The 20,288-nt window shown below is 49.7% G+C and overlaps 9 protein-coding genes across 9 annotated transcripts; 5 read left to right on the top strand and 4 right to left on the bottom strand.

Moving 5' to 3' along the window:
• Window positions 1-742: 742 nt before the first annotated feature.
• On the top strand, window positions 743-1,580 carry N7503_007836 (uncharacterized protein; the record flags this gene model as incomplete). The annotated part of the gene is made up of 2 exons (XM_057067383.1): window positions 743-1,025; window positions 1,072-1,580. 2 exons carry the CDS (start codon window positions 743-745, stop codon window positions 1,578-1,580), a joined length of 792 nt encoding a protein of 263 aa, XP_056921064.1.
• Window positions 1,581-2,757: 1,177 nt separating this feature from the next.
• N7503_007835 (zinc-binding alcohol dehydrogenase family protein) lies at window positions 2,758-3,847 on the top strand (the record flags this gene model as incomplete). Its single annotated transcript, XM_057067382.1, has 2 exons — window positions 2,758-3,097; window positions 3,147-3,847. 2 exons carry the CDS (start codon window positions 2,758-2,760, stop codon window positions 3,845-3,847), a joined length of 1,041 nt encoding a protein of 346 aa, XP_056921063.1.
• A 547-nt stretch (window positions 3,848-4,394) lies between these two features.
• On the top strand, window positions 4,395-5,954 carry N7503_007834 (purple acid phosphatase family protein; the record flags this gene model as incomplete). Its single annotated transcript, XM_057067381.1, has 2 exons — window positions 4,395-4,530; window positions 4,588-5,954. The coding sequence occupies 2 exons, from the start codon at window positions 4,395-4,397 to the stop codon at window positions 5,952-5,954; spliced, it is 1,503 nt and encodes a 500-aa protein (XP_056921062.1).
• A 570-nt stretch (window positions 5,955-6,524) lies between these two features.
• N7503_007833 (uncharacterized protein) lies at window positions 6,525-7,361 on the top strand (the record flags this gene model as incomplete). Its single annotated transcript, XM_057067380.1, has 1 exon — window positions 6,525-7,361. One exon carries the CDS (start codon window positions 6,525-6,527, stop codon window positions 7,359-7,361), a length of 837 nt encoding a protein of 278 aa, XP_056921061.1.
• Window positions 7,362-8,251: 890 nt separating this feature from the next.
• On the top strand, window positions 8,252-9,514 carry N7503_007832 (alpha-ketoglutarate-dependent dioxygenase AlkB family protein; the record flags this gene model as incomplete). Its single annotated transcript, XM_057067379.1, has 1 exon — window positions 8,252-9,514. The coding sequence occupies one exon, from the start codon at window positions 8,252-8,254 to the stop codon at window positions 9,512-9,514; it is 1,263 nt and encodes a 420-aa protein (XP_056921060.1).
• A 300-nt stretch (window positions 9,515-9,814) lies between these two features.
• Window positions 9,815-11,051, bottom strand: N7503_007831 (DUF3431 domain-containing protein). Its single transcript, XM_057067378.1, has 3 exons — window positions 10,718-11,051; window positions 9,993-10,562; window positions 9,815-9,941 (listed from the first exon to the last, which is right to left on the bottom strand). The coding sequence occupies exons 1-3, from the start codon at window positions 11,032-11,034 to the stop codon at window positions 9,881-9,883; spliced, it is 948 nt and encodes a 315-aa protein (XP_056921059.1). The 5' UTR covers window positions 11,035-11,051; the 3' UTR covers window positions 9,815-9,880.
• A 1,001-nt stretch (window positions 11,052-12,052) lies between these two features.
• Window positions 12,053-13,829, bottom strand: N7503_007830 (uncharacterized protein; the record flags this gene model as incomplete). The annotated part of the gene is made up of 2 exons (XM_057067377.1): window positions 12,053-13,740; window positions 13,784-13,829. The coding sequence occupies 2 exons, from the start codon at window positions 13,827-13,829 to the stop codon at window positions 12,053-12,055; spliced, it is 1,734 nt and encodes a 577-aa protein (XP_056921058.1).
• Window positions 13,830-14,839: 1,010 nt separating this feature from the next.
• Window positions 14,840-15,874, bottom strand: N7503_007829 (Rab family GTPase; the record flags this gene model as incomplete). The annotated part of the gene is made up of 2 exons (XM_057067376.1): window positions 14,840-15,765; window positions 15,829-15,874. 2 exons carry the CDS (start codon window positions 15,872-15,874, stop codon window positions 14,840-14,842), a joined length of 972 nt encoding a protein of 323 aa, XP_056921057.1.
• A 754-nt stretch (window positions 15,875-16,628) lies between these two features.
• On the bottom strand, window positions 16,629-18,251 carry N7503_007828 (putative MFS monosaccharide transporter; the record flags this gene model as incomplete). The annotated part of the gene is made up of 1 exon (XM_057067375.1): window positions 16,629-18,251. One exon carries the CDS (start codon window positions 18,249-18,251, stop codon window positions 16,629-16,631), a length of 1,623 nt encoding a protein of 540 aa, XP_056921056.1.
• Window positions 18,252-20,288: the final 2,037 nt, after the last annotated feature.

Here is a 20,288-nt window from a genome sequence, read left to right as displayed (position 1 = left end):
TCTGTCGGGCGCGGGGAATAGACGAAGAAAACTCGTCTGGTGCTGGCCCATAGTTTGATCCTTTATGAAATTCAATTATCGCTAAGTACCGTAGAATACACTAGTATCCAATGAACAGATTCTCAAGGGTAGTGCGATCATGGGTAGGGAAACTAACCTGGATCTGATCCCTGCCTAGTCCCTTACGTAATCATACAATCATTTGCTGAGAGAAATGGCTTGGTAACTGCGCCAGTTTCAAGGCGAAGAAAGAGCAGGGGGTATAATTTGCCTTACCCCGTATATTTAAAGTAGAGGCTTTGCTGAGTAAGAGACTGAATCTCTGGCTCGTTGATTAACATCAAGCATATTCGCAGTTCGGTTTCCATGGGGGAACCTAAGCAACGAAGAACTTGGAGAGGGAAAGGCGCCTAAGCCAACAAGGTGGCTGCCTTTTGATATTGGCCGCTCCTTTGGCTTTCATACCTTTTAGGGACCGACGGAAGGCCAGATAAAAAGGCTTGCATTGTTGCAGCTACATGACTCGAGCAGCTGGCCATCATGCCCGGAGAACTTATCTCCGTTTGCCAGCTTAGCTCCGCTCACAGCTACAAACGGAAGTATCGGTGTTTGGAGAGTTTGAATGGATTATTAAAGTTATGATGTACCTAGCATATAAGGCAGCTAAAGACAATGCTCTACACCTATCAATTTTTCCACATAACTTCGAGAAGATTTGCTAAATATGAGTTCGATTCTTAAAATGGCACCAAAGATTGTTCTTATCACCGGTGGAAACAGCGGAATTGGCTATGAGGCTGTTAAAGCTTTGTTCGAGGCTGAAAAGCCTTATCACATCTTCATGGGTAGTCGGTCACTCGAGAAAGCGACCGAGGCTATTAAGGAGATCCAAAGCGAATGCCCCAAGGCTACTAACAAGATTGAACCCCTCCAAGTCGACCTGACAAGCGATGAGTCCATCAAGAGTGCATCTGAGAAAGTGAAATCTGGCCCAGGCTACATCGATATCCTTGTCAATAATGCGGGTAAGTAAATCGCAAAAAGCTAGTAGTTCTTAGCTCATATAATTAGGTGCAACATTTGACCTCGAATACCTCGCCAATCGAGTCTCTCTCCGCGAATGCTTCAACAACGCCTATAATGTGAATGTGACCGGAACAAATGTCATGACTGCCACCTTCATACCCCTTCTTCTCAAATCAGTTGAGCCGCGTCTGATCTTTGTGACTGGTCTGTCGGCAATCAACCAAGCTGCAGAGTCATATTTCCCCACACCTCCCCAGCCAGCAGGATGGCCAAAGAAGATCGAATTCGAGACAATTGGTTATCGGTGCAGCAAGGTCGCCCTGAATATGATGATGTTAGATTGGAATCACAAGTTGAAAGCAGATGGTGTCAAAGTGTGCTGTGTGGGCCCCGGGATGTTGGCGACGAATCTAGGAAATATGCGTGAGAAGGCTCTTGCAATGGGGCTTAAGCACCCAAGTATCGGGGGCCAGCTGCTCAGAACAGTTGTGGAGGGTGAGAGGGATGATTCAATGGGAAGAATCATAGTTCGAGAGGGAGTTATGGATTGGTAACGTGTATTGTGGAAACAGCTCGGGTCTGGTCGCCCTTACCCAATTGGGTCTAGATTGCCCCATATTCGAAATGGCCATACCTGCCTTACCATTTTCTTCTTCTCATTCTTCTCAATACTAATACATTGTACGACGATGAAGGAGGGATCATTGTTCATTGTGGGGAAGCATTCTGTCGATGGCCAGAGTGCGATTGTAGGATGGTAAGTCGGATGATGAACGCATTCCTTTTAGAGTGCTGTCTCACTAAACTCAAACAGAAAAAAACAAGAGACTCGGAGCCTTCGTACCCATATGAAGGCGCACGTGGGAGGATCAGTGCTTCAAGCCCACATGCTCCGATTGGAAACAAAAGTGATAGAGTATGTAGAAGTTGTCAAGTCTAATTTCAGGCGTTAACAGAGATAAAGAGACATTTTGGTACAAGACAACAACCGTAACAAACCTGGTGAATTTCCAGCATAGAAGGGGGCTATGATTTAGACAAGTGAAACGTATTGTCAAAGACAGCTTATAGGCCATGAACAGAAACGTTTACAGTCATTTGGGGCTTTTGATGTCAAGAAGGAGCTCCTCGCTGATCAGAAGCTTGGGTAATATATAACCAAGTGCTAGAGCATTGTCTTCTACATAAAGAAGCTCACCTTTCCAAGGTTGATTTAACCAGGGTCCGGAGTAAGTCCACCTCGAAGTCCACCTTCGATTGCGGGCGCCACATACATCGACTCGCGAAGGAAGCACTGTGAGATTTACCGCTGAGGTGCCGACGGAAGGTGCCATCTCCCCGTAGAGATACCCAGGTGCCTGAGGGGTGATCGTGGAAGTGGATTTAAATGCGGGTCGAACTTCCGTTACTCTAATGGCTGGAAATGACGTCATTGTTAATCTCTCTAACTAGCTATGGAGGCTGATATTATATATGATACTCTAGAGGTGACCCTTTGGGATATCGGCCCCAAGCTGCTCTTAGTACCAACATTATGTTAATGGGTGGTTAATTAATTTCTCAGTCTAGAATCTAAATCCAAGATTTATGCTTATTGTTTTGCACGGAACCTGGCGGAAGGGATCTTAATTAGTAAGGTTTGAGAGATCTGACAAATCAAACGTGGGGTACATAGAATGCACAAATCGCGCGCTTCCTCAAAAGATATCGTCAATTGAACTAGAATTGAAAATGAAGCAAGCTTTCGTCAGCAAGGACACCATTGTCACTATCCGGGACACCGAGATCCCCGTGCCTAAAGAAGGCCACGTCCTCATTCGGGTTGTGGTATCCGGCACCAACCCGAAGGACTGGAAAGTGCCCCGCTGGTTCCCGAAGAACGATGGCACCAACGAGGGAGATGATATCGCTGGTTACATCGAAGCTGTTGGGGAGGATGTCGTTGGCTTCAGTAAAGGAGACAAGGTGGCTGCGTTCCACCAGATGTCGACCCCTAATGGAAGCTATGGGGAGTACGCCATCGCTCCGGCGCACACGACATTCCATCTTCCTGCCAAGATTAGCTTCGAAGGTACGTTGTCGATCATAGTTTATCCGGACCAATGTTAATGTGAGATTAGAGGCTGCGACTGTCCCGCTCGCAGCTATGACTGCTGCGCTCGGTCTATACCAGAGGTTGAACCTGCCTCTCCCTTGGAACCCTACCAGTGAGCCCGTACCATTGGTAGTGTATGGCGGATCCTCAGCAGTCGGTTCATTCGCTCTGAAGCTTGCCAATCTCTCCAACATTCACCCGCTCATTGTGGTGGCCGGAAAGAGCAGCTCCTTCGTTGAGACTCTGATCGACCGCAGCAAGGGCGACATTATCGTCGACTACCGCGAAGGCGACGAGGCTGTTCGCACAAAGATCAAGGCTGCCGCTGGTGGTAAACCCATTCACCACGCATTCGATGCAGTCTCCGAGAATGGCAGTACTGAAAACCTCCGCGCTGCACTGACAGCTCCTGGCAAGATCACCACGGTGCTTCCCACTGATGGCGAGGGAGATGACAACAAGATTGCCATTCACCGTACCATGGTTGGAACAGTTCACGACTCCCCTACCGAGGGAAAGACGATCGAAGATCGTGAGTTTGGCGCGATCTTCTTCCCATTCCTTGGTCGGGGTCTGGCGGGAGGCTGGTTCTCCGGACATCCCCATGAAGTGCGCCCGGGTGGCTTGGGTGGAATTCAGGGCGCACTAAATGACCTTGCGGATGGAAAAGCTTCCGCGGTAAAATATGTGGTACGGATCGCCGAGACGGCCGGTGTCTCACAATAAACCGTCGGACTTGCGGGCTGTGGGCACGGAATTGAGGCAAAAATAGGAATAGTGTACTGTTAGAATTAGTTTCTTCACGCTAGAAGGATAGTGCGATCCAGCCAAGATTGTCCATACAAATTAATATACTTGTCGTCAACCACGGAATCAAAGTGTTGGCATTAGTAAACGGTCAGGTACCAGTTTGAACGATTCACGATCCCCGCAGGCTCCACGTGCCTCGGGGCATTTGTACGGTCCGATGCCCGGAAGCTTAACCTTCCTTGTAAGCGAGGCACTAAACAGGAACAATGCGCGGCGATGGCCCAGCTGAGTATGGCGGGTGACAAGTGATCGACAGTTGCAATATGAAGCGAAGCGTGGCTTCCAAATTCCGGGTGATTGGTCTATTGGACCTGCAGAATGTGGGAGGTACAAGCTGCGCTGCACATGCAACTTTTCAATCACACGCATATAAAAGGAGACCGATCGACATGGCTATCATCTTGTTCCTGGGTTCGATAAGTCTTTTGGTGGTTAGAGAGTTGACTGAGCTATTGAAATCAAAATGGTTGGGTTCACCACTGTCCTCAAGACTCTACCAGCGCTGGCTGCCAGCGCTCTTGCCAGTGTCAACTATCCCACTATCCCCACAGACTTGACCACTCCTGTCCAGCAGCGTTTGGCTGTCTATGGACCTAACTGTAAGATTTGACTACGGGTATAATATGGAGTTGAAGGGGTTGTGCTGACGTATGTAGCTGTCTCCGTTGGTTGGAACACATACGAACAACTGAATCAGAGCTGCGTGACATACGGTACCTCGGCAGATGACTTGAGTTCTAAAGCTTGTTCCACCGGATCGAGCACGTACTCGACTTCGCGGACATGGTCTAGCGCAGTGGTGTTGACTGGTCTTACTCCGGCCACCACCTACTACTACAAGATTGTCTCGACTAACTCCACTGTGGATCACTTCCTCAGTCCCCGTACCCCTGGAGACAAGACTCCTTTCAATCTCGATGTCGTGATTGACTTGGGAGTTTATGGCGCTGATGGTTTCACCATCTCCTCGACCAACTCCAAGAAGGATACCATTCCCTATGTTCAGCCCGCGCTGAACCACACCACTATCGGCCGCCTTGCCGACACTGTGGATGACTATGAAATCATCATCCACCCCGGTGACTTTGCCTACGCTGATGACTGGTACTTGAAGCTCGCAAACCTCTTCGATGGTACCGAGGCCTACCAGTCCATCCTGGAACAATTCTATGACCAGTTGGCACCTATCGCTGCTCGCAAGCCTTACATGGCCAGCCCAGGTAACCACGAAGCGGACTGCTCCGAGATCCCATATCTTCTTGAGCTCTGCCCAGAAGGCCAGAAGAACTTCACCGATTTCATGCACCGCTTCGAGAAGACCATGCCCACTCCATTCAGCTCGTCGTCAACCAACACCACTGCTCAGGCATTAGCCACTCAGGCCCAGAGTTACGCGCTTCCCCCGTTCTGGTACTCCTTCGAATACGGCATGGCACACATTGTCATGATCAACACCGAGACCGACTTCACTGATGCTCCTGACGGCACCGATGGCTCAGCCGAACTCGACAGCGGACCTTTCGGCAAGCAGGGACAGCAGCTCGAGTTCCTGAAGGCTGATCTTGCCAGCGTTGACCGCACTGTCACTCCTTGGCTGATTGTCGCCGGCCACAGGCCCTGGTACAGCACCGGTGGCTCGGACAACATCTGTGACTCCTGCCAGGATGCCTTCGAGGAGCTTTTCTACACGTATGGTGTTGACTTGGGTGTCTTCGGACACGTGCACAACTCGCAGCGATTTACCCCCATCTATAATGGCACTGTTGACTCCGCCAACTTGACCGACCCCAAGGCTCCTATGTACATCATCGCTGGTGGCGCGGGTAACATCGAGGGTCTGAGCGATGTTGGAACTGAGCCTGATTACACTGAGTTTGCTTATGCGGACGATTACAGCTATGCCACTCTGAAATTGTTGGATGAGCAGCATCTGCAGATTGATTTCATTCGGTCATCGACTGGTGCGGTTCTGGATAGCAGTACCCTTTACAAGTCGCACACGACTCAATTTGTGGTGCAATAGATGGTGGACCGCCGAGATCTATGTATATATTGTGCATATGGGGTGATGCATAACGACTTTCAAGAAAACACGCGTAATATAAAGTTTAGATTGCAAATGAAAGATTTTTCAATTTCTTTAATGACTGTTACTGGCGAGAAAAATTCCTAGACTCCTAGGTTTAGTTTAATCCCGATTAGATCACACGGAGACTGCGCAGTGCGACTAGGTACTTGGCTGGGAAGGGGATCTTCTCATTGGCTGATTTCCCGCATATGACCAACATGAAAACGCCCTACGCCCCTAATGAAAGTATTTAAATCAAATGACGCCCCGCGATAACTTTATCTCAGTATCTAGCCCCATTGTCCTAGCGCATGAAATAACTGTTTCCAGAAAACATCCATTTTTCCTGTTGTTCTCATTGGTGGTCCGCCGATCGCCCCACTATTACTCACAATTGCTCACCCCTCATCATGTCTGAGTCCGAGTAAGGGGCTCCGACTATGATATAAAGCAAGCCTTAATTCCTTGAAGTAAAACTCCAATTAGAAAAGATCCTCCAAAATTACCTCCTTTCTCAACCACACAATGGCTCTCTCAAATGAAACCCCCGCAATGGTATTCTACGACATCGCATTTCGGCCTCCAGTCGAATCTACCCCCGCAGCCCCAAACCCATGGAAAGCGCGCTACGCCCTCAACATGAAGGGAGTCGCATATCAAACACAATGGGTCCAAATGCCAGATATCGCGACTGTACGCCAAAAAGTCGGCGCACCCGCATGCCGTAGATTTACCGACGGAACCGACTACTACACGCTCCCCATGCTCACAGACTCAACAACAAACTGCATTCTTGGGGACTCATTCGACATTGCCCTTCACCTTCAAAAACAATATCCCAATTTCGGAACTGGGGATTTATTTCCGACCCAGACGCTCGATTTCAAGTATGAGCACGGCACAGCCTTTTTGGTACCGCTCTCCGAGCGTGAGGAGGGTGAATTTGGCGAATACGTCCGATTCAACAGGAGTGTCGATTCTGTGTTTACAGCGCATGTCATGCTTATGGCTCCCGGAATGCAATTCGATCCTGCGCATGTAGAGGAGATTCAAGCGATGTTCGCAAAGCGGGCTGGTGTGGAGACTTTGCCACCCATGGAGTTTGGAGCGGAGGATAGGGCAAAATTGATGGTTTCACTACGGGATGCGCTGGCTGATTTGGTGAAGCTTTTAAATCGGAATGAGACTGGACCATACATTCTAGGCCAGCAGACTAGTTATGCGGATTGTATTGTTGGGGGGTGGTTACGGATGATGAAGATGACTTTGCCTGCATCTGAGTGGGAGGAGGTTATGGGGTGGTACGATGGATCTCTGGAGAAGTTTTACCGGGGGTTGGAACAATTTTCAAGAGTGAAATGATAGAATTTACAATTAAAATGTCATATTTCCTACGTTATCGTGTCCTACTCAGGCAAAATTGAAAAACTTCTTTAAGCCCACAAGCCCGAAATGGCCTCTTAGACAAGTGGTCAGGCAAAAGAGATGCTTCATAATTTCATAAAGGCTGGCTTTAACCCCAAAGCTCTTACTCTTGGACGTATGCACCGGCATTCCTCCTCTTATGGCAACTCTCCTACAATGGGAACCCTGAAATGAGATGGCATACGATGTCCAGACAAATGATCCACGTATTGACTTCAGCATTTGCACTCCATACCTCCTTGTCCACATATCATATGTAGCGACAGCACCTTCTCTGAAGGCTTTGCAACGTGTCGAACAGAGCATTCCCCTCGCAGCTGCTGGTACAACGGCCGCAGGTTACACACTCCTTCATATCGCCTGTATGCCGTTCATGATCCAGAATCACACATCCAAGACGCGTGAATTCATCCGTAATTCCCGATGCAAGCCCAAAGATTCATCAATAGCGCGATGCAAGTTGGCGTTTCCGGCTTATATGGAGTTGCTGGATTATCTCCTGCCGCCACGTAAAATGGCAAAGATGCCAAACCTTCGTATGGGAAAATTGAATGAGTAAAAATAAATGTAAGCGCTATCCCGCGTCAGTAGATGAATGATTCAGTATCAAAGATTCCCCCAAGCCACATCACCAATAATCTGTTTTCTGTTGCCAAATAAGATCGGATTTCATCTCTCAAGATCGGAGAAAGGCTTCAGATCTTAGGTGATGCCGAATCGGGAAATCATAGATCGGGTCCCGCACGGCATGACATCACGCTTCACCTTATCTTCCGTCTAGAGACGCGTCGCGCAGATTCTATCCAATACACTCCAATACACTCACCATGGCAAAACGAACCCTAGAATCCTTCTTCAAGCCAATTTCCCCACCGTCAACCGAGAAACGCATTAAACTTGACCAATCTGCCGGGGAATCGCAACCGCAGCAGCCAAACCCAAAATTTGCGGATGCAAGAACATACGAATCCATTGTCGAACCAAGCACTCACCCAACCTACCCAATTCCAATTCCACACCTACCCTCCCATATCGATGTTGGTATACAACACGGAACCCCAGCGCGACAAGCACGCAACATAACCAACCAACCACACCTCGACCTACTATACTTCCAGCCATATATCGCACGGCAAACGGCAAACGAACTTTTCAAATTTTTACGGCGAGAACTACCGTTCTACCGCGTCAAATACTCGATCAAAAGAGGCGGGGTCGAGACGGCGATCAATACCCCTCGCTTTACAACTGTCTTTGGTGTTGATGCTACGGCGAGGTTCGTGAGGTCGAACCAAAGCACGGAGCCCAACCCAAGCACAGCGCATAACGATTTGACCCTCATAAACGTCGAAACCAAAGTTCCCATCTCTCCGAACAAATATCAATACAATCCGCGACCTATACCACCCTGCCTCGATATCCTCCGCCAGCAAGTTGAAGCCGCAACAGGCGCAACCTATAACTTCTGTTTGGTAAACTACTACGGCAGCGGCGAGGATAGTATATCCTTTCACTCGGACGATGAACGATTCCTAGGTGACCAACCGAATATTGCTTCGTTGTCGCTCGGCGGGGAGAGGGAATTTGTCATGAAGCATAAACCACCTCCTACTTCCACTGCTAGTTCACATGGCGTCGGGACCGGCACTAGGAGTACAACCGGGATGAATGGTGACACCCGAAGTAAAACGGTCTCGGATAACAACACAACGTCAACAGCCCCAACTCAAAGAAGTTCCCCTTTCCAGGGATCCGGTACGACTGATTCCCAACATGCAGTTGCACAACCACCTTCACATGGGCAGATGCACCTCCAGACTGGAATGAAAAGCACTGCATCGCAGCAGATCAAAATGCCCCTCGCATCGGGTGATATGGTTGTAATGCGGGGTGACACCCAAGCCAATTGGTTGCATAGTATACCGAAGAAACGGGGTCGGGCGGGGGATGCGGTGCGGGGGCGAATTAATATTACGTTTCGAAAGGCGGTTGTACCTGCTGGCACGAACAATTATTATCATTATAATGTTGGGAGTGGGCCTGTTTATCGATGGGATGAGAAGAGGGGTGTGATGGACGTTATGAAGTAGTCATGGTAGGAATGAAATATACTTTGAATCGTGATTTATTTGTTGATAATATATGCATGCCCAGCAACTAACCCCTGCTCAGTGCAAATCCAATGCGATGGTGAGCTATGCATTGACGCAATCGCCATTATCAAACTCCATGTACATTGCTCCCGAAGAAATAGACAGTGAAGCAAGTCGTAAGATGTGCATTGGTGCGGTTCGTCAATCCCTGACCATATGAAAAATCCTCCCAGAAATAATACAGAGGGTAATTGAAGGAGGAAAATGGGAGAATACAAAAATAGGGTGAAGGAGGAAAAAGAAAAGAAGAAAAATAAGGTAGAAAGGTAGAAGGTGAAGTTAAGAAGGGTAATGTGGCGTTAATTAAAATCCGTAGACTTCCTCGCCGTAAACGTCGGCATAGCATTGGAAGACATCAGGGCAACTGGAACGGGTTAGTAAATGAAATTAATTAATTGGAGTGGAGCCAACTCACAAGACGGGGTCCTTGCCGAAAATAATGTGCCACGAGTACTCCATAATGTTGGAAGTGACCTCGTCGGCCAGATCATTGTTCAGCACCCAGTTATACATGCGCTTATAATCAGAGAGCGGGCGCATGAGCACCTGCTCCTTGGAGACTGCAAACTGTGAGCAGCATGGTGCTGCGATGATTTCGGGCACTTTGGTGTTGCCGAACAACTCCTTCCAGGCATCAGCATAATGTTTTTCACCCGTGTCGCCTGGCTTCGGAGGGTTGCGGAACGGCTGCATTTCGGCCGGGCAACCAGGGGACAATTGACAGCGTAAATTCACGAAGCCTTCTTGTAGTACAAAGTCGCGCTGGAGGGCCCGCACCGAGTCCACATTGCTGTAATCCATAGTGTCGGTGTGCCAAGCGGCGGGCCAGCCGTCGCGGTGGCTGTGCAGGAAAATAATCATTGGGGGGAGGTCATCGTAATGGTCGACAATATATTGAAGGTAGGGTAGGGCCTCGCGGCCTTTGTTCTTAGGGGTGTGTACGGGGGCGTTGGTGTCATCAACGGTATAGATGTAATTGCGCCATCTGCGGATAATTCACGTCAGTATTTTTTTTTTGCGGTTCCGCCGAGAAAGCTAGTCAACCGGGGTGCATTCCCCCTGAACGGGAAAAGAAACACCCAGGGGCATTAAGGTATGCAAAAATGACAGTAGAATGGGAAAAAAAAATAGGGAACGTACTCGGCGACTTCGGCAGAGACCCACGCGGTGTTCTCCTCGCGCAATTTACCCATCACAATAACACCGGCATTGGGAACCTCAATCGGAGTAGTTTGATAAGTCAATCCCAATAATTTCTTGGAGCCACCGCCCCATTTCCTGCGAATGCCATCCTGGGTTGTTTGCTGTGGTTGCCGTAAGGAAGCGCGGAAAGATGTAGTATCGAAGTGCCAAAATGACTGGGGGGCCTGGCCAACAGTGTGGAGTTGACGGTTGATCAGGACGAGCGCGAAAATGATCAGCGCAGCGGCCAAACCGATACGTAGTGAGAGCCTCATTTCAAGACCATGAACGCGCAAAAACAACAAAAAAACGAGTGAAGGGAAACCGAGGAGGAAAGAAAGGAGTATTTTTTTGCTCCGAGACACAGGTCCACGGATCGAGGGGAAAAAAAAGGCGCGCGAATCTCAGGGACGGACTTGGCGGGTCCTCATGCGGAGTAGCGGATTCTCTGTCGGCACAAATCACCAGAGACGAAACGAGAGTAAGAAAAGATAAAGCGAGTGACAAGAAAAGTAAAAAGGAAGTACGAGATCAGAGAGGAAGGATTGAGAAACTAAATGAGGAAAAGAAGAAAATCGGAATACAGTTGGAAGGCACTCAGCACATGTCTTGTCTTTGATTGGTGAGGCCCGACACAGTCAACATGGGGCTATGCTCAACAAGTACCAATCAAGTACCTTTGTACGACCCTCACATACAAAAGATACCTACCACTACATAACTCTTTATCCGTCGATCCATTGCTGTAGCCCCTGGACCCTCCGCGTCCGACCACATCAAGACCACACCGGGATCGGCGGGGCCAGACACATTTGATGGTCTTAGCGGCGGGACCATGGATACAGACCGAAGCTGAGATGGGCTGCAATTCGCGTTCATGACGCTTCCCGGTGGTTAAACCTGGTCGGCACTTGGACAAGACTGCAAGGGACAATAGATGTTGTGCATTTACCCGCAGGCTGGGGAAGATCTCATGCCAGGGGGAATGCTACATTCATTATGGAGGAGGTCAGCCGAGTCAGCTGCGAGGGGAATTAAAGTCATATTGTCCGATCAACATTTGATCTATAGATCACGAACTCCCCTTTCTACTGGCATTGGTACGAACTCCTTTTCAGGGGTAACGGGAAATGAACGAATCCGATGCAAATTTTAATTCTCAAGGGAGATAAACCGATCCCTGGAAAAGCTCAGACCATCCGTTGTCCGAGACCCTCACGCTAACCATGGGACCACTTTCTACAAACGGTGTCTAACCAAGCCCGTGATTATACCGAGAATGTCAACAATGAATCACTCACTAGTGGACGCCCGACCTGGTGGGATATTAATATCAAACGCTTCCTCAACCGAGGCATCCCTCCCCACAACACAGCGGGTCCGCTCCAACAACGCTAAATCCACACTACGATGCTGCTCCCCAAGATGCGCCATGAACTCATCCAAAGAATTTAGCGTTGGTGCAACAACATCAAGCTCTGCACAACAAAATATACACCCAAATGTGCCGTTGACATGCGTCGGTGCCGAGACGCCGGGCTTCGTATACGCGAGATGAGACTTCGCCAAGAATGACCAGCGGTACCGGATTCCCGTGGCCTCGTGGAGGTATATTTGTTGGTCAAAGCGCACATCATGTCGCTTGCTACCGGGCGCCAGTGGCATGCCAAAGTAGCAGCGGTAGCAACGCCACTTGGACATGAGGAGGTAGTAGCCAATTGGCTCGGAGTAAATTTTGAAGCCGCCAAGGCCGGAGCTGAGTTTCCACGCGCCTTTGCAAAATCCGGAGTACCCGTTTTCTTTGCTTGGCGGCCAGTATTGCCCCCCGGGTAGACTGGAGGGGAGGACTGTGAGGGCGGTTGAGTGTGTGGTGTCATCCGACATCACTGATGGAGCGGCTGGCTGGCCTGGCGCGGGTGAAGGTTGATTTATGATCTCTGAGACCACTAGGTGTGTATTTTCTCGGCTGGCGGGCTTGGGCACTTCCTCTGTAGGGGAGATCGTCTCGTCCGACAGATCAGAATCAGAGTCCGTGGCACACTCGGACCTCCCATCGTTTGTCCACGGGTTTCGCATCAGCTTGCGGGTCATTCTGCGAGTGATTTCTTCTTTCTCAGAGCGACGGCGAGGTTCCTTGGTTTTGGAGGGTTGCTGGGGCCGAGGATTTGCGTCTGTTGCCGGCTCTGTGAGTATCATCTTGGAGTTCGAGCATCGTGGAACAGGCACAGCAGAGCGAGCCAGGTACTCCAGGTCCGCTGTTGAAGCTACAGACGACCCGTTAGAGGCCCGGCTACCACTTCCACGCTTTGACCGATGACTCCAAAGCGAGCTGATAGCAGTTCCCAATCCGGAAGACTTCCTCTCCCGCTGCGGCGGACTACAGCGTTCATCTGGTTTATACAAACCAAGCATCTCCGTCGGCGACCCCGATAGCTGCCCAGGAAAAACCGTCGGGGGCGTAACGACAAACCCGCCGAAACTGCTCGACTCCCTGGTCCGCGACAACGAGCGTCCCTGCTCCAACAGCTGGATATAATACCCAATAGTTGAAGTGGGATCCACAGTAGCATACACCGACCCGACGCCGACAGGCCACGGAACTGGCGCCGACTGCGCGATACGCTGATACAGCTCATGAAGTACGGAGATAGTACAGCTCCGACCATAATCTGATGCTGACAAGACAGCCATGACATCCAGACTAACACGTTGGTCCACCGCCCGACTTAGATGCGTCAACAGCATCCCCTGCAGAGTGATCACGATGTCTTTCATCTGCTCTCTGGATATAGTATCCCCTTCCTCGTACCGTCGCCCGAGTCTCGAGACATGGTCATTCCAGTGTGCGAGAATCTCGTTCTGTCCGCGGTCCAGTGAGCGTTCGAGATCATTGGATGATGCCTCTTCTCTCGGATGTCGACGATCCCATTTTTTCTTGATAGAGCGATAGAGCTCGCTGCCATCGCGATAGGCGGAGACGACTAGGATCGTTAGCTTCGTTTGGCTGGGAAGGTGGGAACGTACTAGCTGCGACACAGGCTACAACGGCAATCACCTCCGCCCCAGACATGATGCGGGGCTGCTTAAAAGTGGAGAAATGTGAAGATCGAAAAGTGGAGTCTATTAGACAGTGTACACTCGTAGCTCGATATTATTGATGAACAGGCGCATTCAAATGATGGTTTGGGCCGGAAAGGATGGAAGAGACGCAGGGAGGAAAGCGCCCAGAAAATGAGGAAAAACAAGCTCCAAGATGCCACCAGACAAAATGAGTTTGACTGGGGGCAGCGCGACTTGTATCATTTCGGCGTGGCTTCAGAGGACCCGGGCGCACTAGTACTAGGGTACTTGATCATGTGTACCTGCCATGGAAACCCTGGTCTAAATGAAAAGATGAGATGCCAAGAACGCCGGGCGTGGCTAGACGCAATAGCCTGTAGTAAATCCAAGTGATGCCAGTTCATAAAGTAGGTGATTAACCGAGGTGGTTGTGCGGTGATTGGCAGATGGGTCGAGATGTATAAAAGAGGGGGCGAGGCTGAGCATGTCTAATTGGGTGTTGATTGGGCATAAGCCAAATCACCCGGGTTCAGGCCAGGATGAATTAAAATAGGCCTGGGTATACATCAGTATTCTAATAGCCATGCTCTTACTGGTAGAGCTTACCCCAGATCTACCACCCCACTAGATCCACCCATTTTGACATCATGCATAGATCTATAGTCAAATTGATCCATGAAGATCAGATCTATGCTGGCTCCATATTATGGACGTCATCCCTAGGGAAAGGTGGATACTCCTAGGACCACAGTGGGACAATCTATCGGGAGGCACATGATCGATTATATTCATATGTCACTTGATCAAAGTACACGCTTGGAACATCACCGAGATCTGATCTTGCTGTATTATAAGATCGCATGAAATCAACAAAACATTGTATGAACCACATTGAACCAACTAAGTCACAACGCCCGCATGCAAATGCAAAAACAAGAAGCCTCCAGGATATCAATAAACAGACCTGAACCGCCACCACAAAGGAAACACGTAAACCATATCAATGCGAATGAGCCCAGATCAGCAGCACCGTCCCTTCCGTTGAGCCGTCTGCATGACCTGCACCTCCTCCACCTCCCCAACATTAGGCGTCGAAAGCCCCAACCAACTCCGCCTCTTATCCCCATACCCAAGCCGAAAGCTGGCGTTCCCATCCATACTGCCAGGCGTGTAAGGACTTACACCAATCCCAAGACCAGGAGTGCCAGCCGCACTCAAAGCAGCATCGGCATCACGCTTATTCCGCTGCTCAACCAACTTCCGCGTAATAACCCGAAAAACTTCTTCAATACCCTCTCCATCCTTAGCCGAGATCTCATGACAACAATCCCAACCGATTTCCTGTCCCCAGAACGCCGAACTGCGTTTACTATCGGGGCTCTGTAACGCGCCCGTCGACATCCCAGCCACACTCCCCACACTACCCCCTCCCCCGGCGTTTGCGCCACCAAAAACGCCGGCGCCAAACCCAAGCCCCATACCCAAACTAGCGGTAGGAGGTGGCGTCGACGCGCGAGAAGGATAAAGCTGTTCAGCGACGTATGCGATCGTTCTCTCAAACGGAACCCTCCGTTTACTCGGCTCCATAGCGACGATGTCGGACTTCGTCCCGACAACATGGATAACTAGCGGAGGATTATCATCGTCGCCTTCTGATCCTAGGTTCTTCCTCAACTCGCGTAACCAGCCTGCCATCTCTTGGAAGGAGTTTTCATCGGTGATGTCATAGCAGAGAAGACACGCGTGCGCGCCACGGTAGTAAAGTCGCGAAATACTGCGGAATCGTTCCTGGCCTGCTGTATCCCAGATCTGGAGACGAACAGTCGTGTCGGATGTTGTGTCTAAGACGCGTTTTGTCACGAAGGAGGCGCCGACGGTGGATGTTGTTGTGCTTGGGTTAAAGGCGTTGCGGACGTAGCGGTGGACCAGGGAGGTTTTTCCGACGCCTGCGATAAGAAATGGATATGAGTATTTAGCGTGAATTTTTGTGGGGTAGGCGTGTATAGTACCTTGTGCGCCTAGTACGACGATTTTAGCCTCGAGGGAGGAGCTCATGGCGCGGGGTTGAGGTGGGGGCGGATGGTTATGGGCATAGTCTATCGGAGGTGTGTAGATGCAACGAAATGATAATGTAGATGTAGAAGTAATGATTTTGCGGCGAGCGTTTAAATGCGACGAATAAACAAAGGAAAAGCTCAGTTGAAAAGGTAAAGAAGTGGTGAGTTCAAAACAAGGCAACACTGGAAAGCGGTAGGTATCAGCCGACCAAGGGTTTGGTCACGTCCATGTTCATGCAAGTCAGTTTTTAACTGCAAGGCGCAAGGCGCAAGGCGCAACCTTGGGAAGGCATGACTCACATAAGACTCTTATTGAGAAGCAGGGATTAAATATGATTAGTGAGGTCTACTTTCTATCAATATCTACTGTTCTCGGTTACTCTTTTAAGCGGGCCCTTTTTTACGGGAGAAAATGAAGTAAAAATCGAACATCATAATGTCAATCTATATTTTGATACAAAGCGCATATACGTGATATCATGAAAAAATCCCATGCCCGACCGAAACCAGTCATAAAACCCAGACATGAACATGAAATCATCAGTCTGCACTTAGAACAGCAAACAATGGGTATAAAAAGGGGGTTCCAGGTAATCCTGAGAACATGACCAATGTAAAACAAAAAAAAAAAACAAGGCGAAAGCCTTGTCCCTCAGACAACGATATAATATGCACAGCCATAAACCAGAAGCAATGGCAAGGTCAACGCGCAGCGCTGTCGTCCAAAGGACGTTTCAGATTAAGAGAAACATCTATTTCTCGTGGAGAGTAGTAGTGTTAAGGTCCTCCTCGTGGTTCTCACGCTGCTCGTCAGAGGAAGAAGAGTTGTGGCCGCCCTTCTCAAGATCCTCAGGGTGACCAAGGTCACCGAAGCCGTACTCAAGAGCCTTGGCCTCAACCTCCTCATCGGTGAGCTTAGGCAGTTCACGGGCAGCCTTGACATAGCTAATCTTCTCGCAGTAACCCTTGGCAAAGATGATGTCAATCTCCTCCAAACTGCGACCAGCGGTTTCGGGGTAGAAGAAGTACATGACGGGAATGAAGACAGCGTTCCAGGCAGCGAAGAAGAGGTAGGTTCCCCAGCCGATGCTAGAGATCATGACGGGAGTGATCATGACGACAGTGAAGTTGAAGAGCCAGTTGGAGCAGGTGGAGACCGCGTTAGCCTTGGCACGGGTGCGGATGGGCGAGATCTCAGCGGGGTACAACCAGGGCAAGGGCAGCATGGCGGCACCAAAGAAGGCCATGTAAAGGAAGAGACCGAAGACGGCACCCTTGGCAGGGCCAGCAGTTCCAGGAATCAAACAGGCGAAGACGATGATCATGGAAACCATCTGGCCGGCCATACCGCCGATGAACAGCTTGCGACGACCGATCTTCTCGATGAAGAACCAGGAGAAGGTAGCGAAGATAGCGTAGACAATCATGTTGACACCGGACAGAATATCGGACATGAAGGTGTCCATGTTTAAGGAGTTCTGCATCAGGACAGGCAAGTAGTAAATGACAGCGTTACAACCAGACAGCTGCTGGGCGATCTGGGAGGAAGAACCGATAAGCATGCGGCGGAAGTGCTGAGTACGACCGCCAGTGAGGAGGTCGCGGTAGCCAGCTCCCTCGGCGACACCAGCAGCCTCAATGGACTCGATAACAAGCTGCTTCTGGAGCTGAGTCTCCTGGTCCTCGATCTCACAGCCGGCAAGGGCAGCGAGGGCATACTCACCCTCGTGAACCTTACCACGGGAGATAAGGTAACGGGGAGAATCGGGCAAGAAATACATTCCGACGACAATGACGAGACCGAAAACGATTTGGAAAGCGATGGGGAAACGCCAGGTCAGACCGGGAGGACCGTAAGAGGCACCGAAGTCGATCCAGTAAGCGATAGCCGTACCAATGGCGATGATACCACCCTCAATACAAATGAGCAGACCACGGTTGCTGGTGCGGGAGCACTCAGCCTGGTAGGTGGGGATAGTCGAGGTGTTCATGCCGTTACCGATACCGGTAATGACACGGCCGAACATGAACTGCAATAGAGGAAGGTGGTCGACGAACGATGTGACCTGAATAACGACACCGATGATCATGATGGTGGCACCGGCCATAACCATACGACGACGACCGAGCCGGTCAGCGGTGAAAAGGGCAAACATGGCACCGAACAAACATCCGGCCTCGTACACCGCAGTGATCAAAGCCTGCATGACACTGTCACCATCGGCAGCAGTGAAGACGTCGTCGAAGTCGGTGGCGTTAATGATACCAGACATGACACCCTGATCATAACCGAAGAGTAAGAAACCCATAGTGGCAATGGTTGACACAGCCAACGACAGTTTCCTGCCGGACATGCCCGCGAAAGAGGGCGCCATATTGAATGTGTGTGATGAAGAATAGATCCAAGAAAGATAACCCTATATCTTAGTCCACGCTGGGATCAAAAGAAGATCTCTCCCAGTGGATAATGCACGTGGGATGATATTGAAGGGGGTATTAAAAGTGGAGGGCGAGATAAGACTGATCAGAAAAAAAAAGTAACCCCGGGGGGAGGGAAGGGGGAGATATTTGAATGTCTCTCCGACCCAACAGCCATACGAAAGTGGCAATGAGATGCAATCGTGGGGCCTGCCTGTTCTCTTCTCCATCCTTTTTCCCCGTGTCTCTGCCAGTAGGCACTCCGAGCGTAAAGCCACAGAAAAAAAAAGAAAAAAGAAAAAAGAAAAAAAAGAAGAACAAAATAATGGGTCGCAAGCCGAGTGCGTATCCGATCTAGGACCTTGCTCCACTCTGAACTAGATGGTTTGTCGAATAGGATCCGCCGTGGTGGGGCCAAGCCTCCGGATGCATCAATAATGATCGATTAAGCATTTCCCGAGGACTCCACTACTGCGCGGCGGTAGTTTGCGTCCCTGATGACATCAGGGAAAAATCAAAACCAGAAACCAGGCCGAAATTTTCTGAGGGTCGATTTATGCTACCACAAAACGCTGATTGGTTATAACCACGGCCCCAGTGGGGAGATGTCGTCCGTGTTAAAGGCCCGCAATGACGAGCCATACATATGCAGCTTGAAGAAATGAATTGTGGTTCGTTGGACGGTTAAAAGTTCTGTACAATGGATTGCCAGGTACTTTTTACAAGGAAGGAAGGTACCAATAATAATAGTATCTTTTTGGTAAGTAGAAAAAATCAAATTTTGCGGCGTACGTAAGGAGGTACAATGGTCGTCCTATCGCTCTTTTCTTTATCCCTTCGCTATCAATCCGTTACCAAATCTGGGGGCCACATCAGACCATGCTCGAGAGAAAAACTCGGATGTGCCATCATCCGGTCCTCGGACGAATCCCGATTAGAATGCACGGTCGTTATAGATAGATCTCAGCTACGTAGTTACGACGATGAGGCTGCACTAAGATCCCGCACTGACAAGATGCATGAGGGGATCCCGTCAGACAACTATAATAGGCTAGAAGGTGGCTTGAGCGGTGTAACGGCTGAGGGGAAGGAGGGGTGTCAGTGCCTCCATGCGTATGCGATAGATGTTGATAACAGTAAGAGGGGTCGGCGACAACACTCGGGATCCCGTCACCGTACTTCCCGAACGAGTGCGGACACCGGGAAACAAGTGGAGACAGATGATGCAAGAATGCGCCGCGAGCATACTAGTGGCTTTTCTTAGCGGATCAGTGGATCCATAAGGACCCGCTCATGATCACGCCCTGGAAAAAACAAAAAATGAATTATTGTCGACTAATTTTCTCCTTGCCTTAAGTTGCTCGCCTAAATCAGTTATTGCTTAACCCCAGGTGGTTTAGGTAGTTTAACCGGCGTCTCTCCAGGTCTCTCCCCGTGGAGATGAGATTGGGGAAGACCCCTGTGTTGCACAAAGTACGCTACCTTGTTTTCCAGGCTCTTCACCGAACCTGCAGCCAAGACATCTACTGCATAATCTGTACCATTCATCGACCATTGTCTTTTGAATTTAATCTTTTTTTAATTCATCAATATCGAACTCCATTCTCATTGCAGCGAAACTAAAATTTTCGGTCGTCGACCGTGAGACTGGCTGAACGAATCATGTCCCCGTTAGTCACATAGCGGAGTCGGAAATAACAAAGCCCAATTCTGGTCCAGTTTCATTCGCAGGTTGCCGACCCACGTCATTGTCTTGAAAGGGTCGAACCTGCGACCATGAAAACTCGGTTTTCAACCCAAACGTGTGAGGTTTTGCCCGTCAGGCAGACAGCTCCGCTAATGATGCAGCGGTGCCACTTTTCAGCCGTGTCGAATGTTTCTGGAAGCCAAGTAATGGCATGGTCCGGCGAAAGTTAAGATTTTCCAACAATACTCATTTGGATGGAACCACTCTACGGAATCCCTAGGCACACAACCACGCGGAGATGCGTTTA

The sequence above is a fragment of the Penicillium pulvis genome, assembly GCF_028828015.1.
Source record: "Penicillium pulvis strain IBT 33274 chromosome Unknown contig_5_segment0_segment0, whole genome shotgun sequence".
Classification (NCBI taxonomy): domain Eukaryota; kingdom Fungi; phylum Ascomycota; class Eurotiomycetes; order Eurotiales; family Aspergillaceae; genus Penicillium; species Penicillium pulvis.
The sequence above is the reverse complement of the archived record's forward strand: the minus strand, read 5'-3'. Positions and strand labels throughout refer to the sequence as shown.

Excerpts from the sequence above, each read along its gene's own strand:
- N7503_007831 (XM_057067378.1), bottom strand. The coding sequence starts at position 11,034 with ATGAGGCTCTCACTACGTATCGGTTTGGCCGCTGCGCTGATCATTTTC. Across the intron at positions 10,563-10,717 it reads GTCTCTGCCGAAGTCGCCGA|ATGGCGCAATTACATCTATA; the intron begins GTACGTTCCCTA and ends AATTATCCGCAG. Across the intron at positions 9,942-9,992 it reads TTCGGCAAGGACCCCGTCTT|TTGCCCTGATGTCTTCCAAT; the intron begins GTGAGTTGGCTC and ends AACCCGTTCCAG.